This window comes from Phaseolus vulgaris, chromosome 9, assembly GCF_000499845.2.
Source record: "Phaseolus vulgaris cultivar G19833 chromosome 9, P. vulgaris v2.0, whole genome shotgun sequence".
NCBI classification, from domain to species: Eukaryota; Viridiplantae; Streptophyta; class Magnoliopsida; order Fabales; family Fabaceae; genus Phaseolus; species Phaseolus vulgaris.
Window position 1 is genome coordinate 35094444 of NC_023751.2, and position 6501 is coordinate 35100944.

At 31.4% G+C, this 6501-nt stretch overlaps 1 protein-coding gene across 1 annotated transcript; it reads right to left on the minus strand.

Moving 5' to 3' along the window:
• Positions 1–242: 242 nt before the first annotated feature.
• Positions 243–1836, minus strand: LOC137821159 (WRKY transcription factor WRKY51-like). Its single transcript, XM_068625626.1, has 3 exons — positions 1052–1836; positions 844–969; positions 243–617 (listed from the first exon to the last, which is right to left on the minus strand). The coding sequence occupies exons 1-3, from the start codon at positions 1669–1671 to the stop codon at positions 461–463; spliced, it is 903 nt and encodes a 300-aa protein (XP_068481727.1). The 5' UTR covers positions 1672–1836; the 3' UTR covers positions 243–460.
• Between the last annotated feature and the right edge of the window lie 4665 nt (positions 1837–6501).

Sequence of the window (6501 nt, forward strand, 5' to 3'; positions counted from 1 at the left end):
ACAACCATTGACCTGTTCTGTTCCTTCCCCACTTTCCCCAACTTTCATTGCTCTAAATTATTCCAACTCCACATGGGTCCCACCCCTTGACTTTTTTTCCTCCCTTTTTTCAACAAAACGAATCTAATCTTTCAACTTAGATCTCCCAATCTTATTATTCTTATTATTACTACTATTCAATTCAATACATACATACAAAATAATTCAACTCCCACATCAAATCAAATAAATAAATAAATCCATTTTAGAATAATTTTCATTTGCATAATATTTCCATTTCCTTCGGTCAAATTTACACAAAACTCCTCGTCAAATTTAGTCGACTCCGTCAAAGTCCGCACCGCAAAAGTTGACTTCCATGCCCATTTTTTCTGCCTTTCAACCTCGCATCCGCCGTTACCGTCACGGCCACACGGACACTTCCGTCAAGTTTCCGACACCACGCGGTTCGTCAACTACCTCAGAGCCCGAAACCAACGCCGGTTGCGGCAGGTAACGGCAGCGCGTGATGGTGCTCGCCCTCGTACGTCACTATCAGCATCTTCGGGTCATCTTGCGCGCGCTCCACGTGCTTCCTCGCCGGACACCCTTTCACGGTGCTGCACTTGTAGTACCCACTGCCAGAAACACACCAATTCTCCATTAAGAAACTTCAATTCTAGATTCCAATTGAATACCACTTTAACTACGTGAATTACTGAAACCAAGTTTCGATTCCAATTGAAGAACTGTTATGTGTATGTTTTACCCTTAAATTAAAAATCGATTTTTTAACTGACATTGAGATCGGCATTTGACTATAACCGATTCAACAGGGCGAGGGAAGAAAGAATAGAATAATACCGAGGAAAAGGTGAACCCTTGATCGGTTTCTGGCCGTACTTTCTCCACGAGTACTCGTCCGGTGGGATGTCGGCGATCTTGGAACTTATCGCCGGAACGCGGATCGTTTTTTTCACGCGTGATTTCCTGAGAAAAAAGAAACCAACGTCAGTTCCTCTGTTTGTTTGTGGGATAAATTAATAATTTTCTAAAGGGTGTGGGGAAAAACCTTTTCTTGGAGCAGTGGCAGGAGGGTTTGGCGGACAGCGCGGCGTCGCGGCACTTTTTCCTGTGGGAGGAGCATAGAGGGGGTTTGGCGGCGGAGGGAGGGAGGAAAGGGCCGATCTTGCCGTCGGAGACGCTGGCGTCGTTGGTGACGGAGGATAAGAAGGAAGAGGAGGTGGTGGGGGTGGTGGAAAGAGTGAGGGTTTCGTCTTTGTTGCAGGGCTTAGAGTTGAGAATGGTGGGTTTAACGAAATCCAAAGTAAAGCCTGGTTGGGATTGAGGTTGTGGTTGTGGTTGTGGTTGTGGCTCTGGTTGCGGCTGGGCCTGGGCCTGGGTCGGTGCACGGCGGAAGCGAGCGTGACCGGTGCGGTTGAGAAGGTTAATGACTTGTTTGAACTTAGAGACGGTGAAGTCGGTGATTTCGGAGCAGTCAAGGTTGTTAAGGCTAACGTTGTTGTTGCTGTTGTTAGAAGAAGAAGAAAAAGAAGAAGAGTTGCAGGCAGAGGGAGAAAGGAGTCGAATGAGATGCTCCATGCTTTTCAAACCAGCCGAAGCAGCTTCTTGAATTGCTAACTGTTCCTCCATCCTTGTTCTGGGAAGAAGATCGAGCATATCCAGTGCCATGAAACACGAAGAATCCTAGGAAGAGAGAAAGGAAAAGAGGTTTTGGTTTGGTTTTTGGTTTCGGTGTGGGAAGAGAAGAGGTTATAAAAGAGAGAGAGAGGGTTGGAAAGTCAAACAAGTTTCGTGGATCCAAGGGCGAACATTGGTTGCAACAGAGCAAAGTACGCCACGACAAACCAAGAGTTACTGTGAAGGTCCAAAAGAGGTGTTGGTGGTGGGTCCCACTTTCCTTCGTTAAGTGGCCAACAGATAAGAAACCAGAACAAAATAAAAATATGCAAAAACCACACCATTACAAAATATCATTATGCTTAATAATCTCTATTCTCTGCATCATCTCTTTTTCTTTTACCCTTTTCGTTATCTCTCTTTCACTATATATAATCTCATTATAATAATAATACTAAATAAAATCATTATTAACCATAACTTCTTAATAAATAATAAATAATCATTCAACATGCAAGTTATTAATTAATTTTATTTTTCTTTTTCTGGAAAAAGTTATTTACACTATTCAATACTATTCTGTAAGGACGAAGGCAGTGTTTATAAAGACATAATTTCCTTTCTTTGCAAGTAAGTCAGTCAACGCTTTTAAATGTGCTGTAATACTTTTTTTCTCTCCTAAATATGTCTCTTTCTTTAAAAAATAAACAAATAATTTCTATCAAACTTTTTATATGTATTTTTTATTAATATTTTTTTCACATAATTAGAAGTGCATCATCCCAAATAAAAACACTTCTATATATTAAACTGTATTATATTAAATTATAAAAATAATTAATGCACTATAAAAAGTATTAAATAATAATTAATATTTTAAAAAATAATAATTAATTATTATATTTATTAAATTATATGCTATTTTATAAATTTAAAAACTATTAATATCTAAAGTAATTTAATTACTAATAAGGATTTGTAAAATAATTTCTAATATTAATTATCGAGATTTAATTATTAACTATCTTAAACTCTAAACTAATTTCTAATTATAATAAAAAATTTAAAATAATTAGTAATGTTAGATATAAATTAACAAATATTTAAAAAATTTATATTAATAATAACAATTATTTTAGATATTCCTAATTTTCAATTTATATTTAACTTAAAATTAATATTTTGATTAATTATTTTATCTTTAAATTAATTATCATTTACTATTTTTCTAGTAATATTACTTTGAAAATAATTAAAAATATTAAGTACTTTCAACTTTTGCATCATACACACTCTATATATAATAAGAAGTTTTATAAATGTATTATAAGTTTAAATATGTTTTTATCTTATATGTATTTAATCATTTCTATCTTTTAATTCTTTTATTTATTATTTCATTAAATTTAATTTTTTATAACTTTAATTCATGATGCGTCACCCTACTTATAGAGTGTGTTATATTTCATAGTTTTAATTTCTGACTTGTTATTATAAGGATTATGTAATTTGTTATTCCAGTTCTTATAAATTCGTAAAGTTTCCACACAAGTTCTTATTTTTAATAATTCTCTTAAAATTTGGAAAGAAAAATTATCATAGCACTACACTAAAAAAAAATCATTAATTGTTATAGTTACTAAATTAGAGATATTTTAGAAACTAAAAAGTTTTTCACTTCTAAATTAATTTTTATTATTTTTAAATAATTTTTAAATTGGTACCTAATTAGCTGTCAAGATTTTTTTACCAAATTTAAAATATAAATAAATAATAATTAATTAGATATCAATTTAAAAATTATTTATCAATAATAAAAATTAATTTAAAAATTAATAACTTTTTTAATCTTTAAAATTATCTATAATTTATATAACTATAATAACTAATTATTTTTGTCTTTAAAATTAAATTTTATTTAATAATTTTTTATGTTGATCACACAACAATAAAAATATAAAATTAATCAAATAGAAAATAAATGTATAGTTCTTATAGTATATACTAGAAGTATGTTATTTTATTGTTGAATAGATGTCTCATAAGAAATAGAAAAGTATTGCCCAACGATGTGATCGAAAACTTGGTCTTTGCATCTTTTGTTTTTGTCCTTTTGTTTGTGGTTGACTATGTGCTTCAGAAGCATTGGTGTAAAAGCAAAAAGCAAGTTATGGGATTTTAGGTTTTGAAATTAAGCATTCATTCTAAATACGATTTTAATAAAGCTAAACTAATAATTCACTTCATGAAACGACGTAAAATGGATCACTCCTTTTTTTTCTTTTCCAAGGTCAAAGCCTCAAAACTTAATTTCGCACTGTTTACTATAAAATCAAAAGTACTCAAACCAATCTTTTTCTCATTTCAATGCATGGAGAGTTTCAAAAGCTTGGAATCAAATTACTCATGCATTTATTTATTTATTTATTTATTTATTTTGAAATATGATTCTTTTTCTATGACTCAGAAAATATTATTTTTTATTAATTCAAGACGTGAATCTTATATAATATATTTACCTGCATGAAGATTATAAAACTCAATTTATGGTTAACCAAAATGACCATATGTGTCAGTGCTACAAGTTGTGTGAGAAATAAATCTAATGAGCAAAAACAAATCCTAATATTATATTTTTGTTTTCAGATGTTTGCAAAATTGCAAGACTCGTTTTCACATGAATTTTACCATATTTGTGACTCTTATATTAGTTCACACATCAGTATAATGTTCATACAGGTAAACATGATAAGAAAAGTTATATATTTTGAATTAGTCAAACCACAATAAAAATTCTCTCTCAAAAATAAAATGAAAAAACCCATTATTCTAGAAAGGTCAAATTGACCCAAATGAAAAGAAAATAACTAAAATTATTTTTAAAAATAATAAAATAAGCATTAAAATAAAATAAAAGACTAAATCTATATTTAATCTATTTATTATTTATAATTATTTAAAATAGATCTAAATAATCATGGTTAACAAAACCCTTGACATCAAAGGATATATAACCAAACCACACGTTTAGAAGACTAGACCACCACATAAATTACATTCAGTACAAATAAAATAAAGGATTAATACTTTTTATGCAACTATTATGATTATCTTTTTATTTTATACCACTATTTGATTTTGTTTTTTAAATTAATCTTATTTAAAAAACAAATTAATATAATCATCTCATAAAATAATAGTAAGAACTTTACATTAATAACATGTAACACCAATAAAAATATCACATTTTCAGTTAAAGTTAACTTGTTGACCAGAAGACCTAGGACACAAACAACAAATGTCATATGAAAAAAATTATATTAACTAATTCTTTTAAAAAATGAACTAAATTAAAAATATTTAAAATGATAGTATAAAATTGAAAAAATGATCGTAATCTATTAAACAAAAAGTAAAAGGGATATGATAATGGTGGAGGGATCATAGTTTGAGGTTTTTGTGATGGGGAAGAAGACGATTGAAGTGAATTGGACATGAGGAAGGTTGGGTTTTGACATTTATTATGATGCTCTTTTTTTTTCTAACATTGACATTAGCAATGTGTTCAACGTTTTAGTGGAAGTAGTACGCAAGCTCACCACATCCACAGAAAAATAATTAATGCATTTGAAGATGTTAGAGTAGCCATGGATGAGTGTGGGAGGAGACCACGATGATCCAACGGTGGTGGTGCGGTGGCTGAGGTAGTTGACCTAAGATTAGGTTTGAATAATGGGAAAGCACATGATGGCCAATTGGAGTTTGGGTCAAAGCCAGCAGGATACAGTAAGAGACAACAAGCTTGTCACACATTGGTTTTCTTAAGAAAAATAAATAATAGTTTGATAATTTTTATAATTGTATATAATTTTTTCCATGACGAGTTTAAAAATAATCAACTGTGAGTTTGAAATTAAATGTTATTAAAATAATAATATTGGAAGTTGTAACGTGATTACATAAAAAAATTATAGAAAATGTGAATTGTGAATGTATCTTGAGAGTATCTCAAACCATTTCATATTCAATCCTCCTTGGTTCTAGCTCAGCAAATTCTAAACTCCTCTTCACGTTTTTTTTTTTTTTTTGACTTGTAGTGTGGTGAACTTCTTGAGATGGAAACTAGTTGGAGAGCAAAGAAAAAGGCTAAGTAGAAAAAGTCAATCAAATGTTCCATTTATCTCAACTATAGTGATGAAATGTTGTGTTTATTTTAATTGGGCCGCTCACCAGCTTTAGGCCCAGCTTTAGGCTTTAGGCCCCTTTTCCGTTCTCTTTTATTTTTTTTTCCAGTGTTTTATATCAATAGAGTGAGAGAATCTGTAATTTGGGAATTTTGACAAAAGTAATAAAAATTTCTTTCATCTTTCTCTCGCATGTTCCTTGCCTCTGCTTCTCTGATCCCTTCTCATCTTCTAGGGTTTCTTTCCCTATCTCTCTTCTTTTGTTCTTGGTTTTGTGCCTTCTGGTTTTTGGTTGATTTCTTGTGTTGCAGAGAGCATCCCAGCAAAATCGCACTGCCACATCACCACTACAGGAAACGCCACTCTCTATGGCTTCTTCCATTATGGTATCAGAGCTCTTCATTTGAAGAGCTCTGCTGTGCACTCTGATCTTTTTTTCCTTTCTGGTTCTAGTTCTTGATTATTTTTTTTTGTATATATATATTCCTCTTGTTTTCTTGGTTATCAATCGTACTTTTTCTTTCCTCTCCTTTTTCTGTTTTTTTTTGTCACATTGTGTTTGAAGTTTTGTTCTTCTTTGCACCGCAGTCATGGCAGAAGTGGCGAAAGAGACCCCTGACGAAACCTATCTTTCTCTACATCTTAATGAGAATCCTGGAATCAGCTTGGTATCACCCGTTCTGGATTCGACAAACTA

Excerpts from the sequence above, each read along its gene's own strand:
- LOC137821159 (XM_068625626.1), bottom strand. The coding sequence starts at position 1,671 with ATGGCACTGGATATGCTCGATCTTCTTCCCAGAACAAGGATGGAGGAA. Across the intron at positions 970-1,051 it reads TGCCACTGCTCCAAGAAAAG|GAAATCACGCGTGAAAAAAA; the intron begins GTTTTTCCCCAC and ends CTTTTTTCTCAG. Across the intron at positions 618-843 it reads AAGGGTTCACCTTTTCCTCG|TGGGTACTACAAGTGCAGCA; the intron begins GTATTATTCTAT and ends TGTTTCTGGCAG.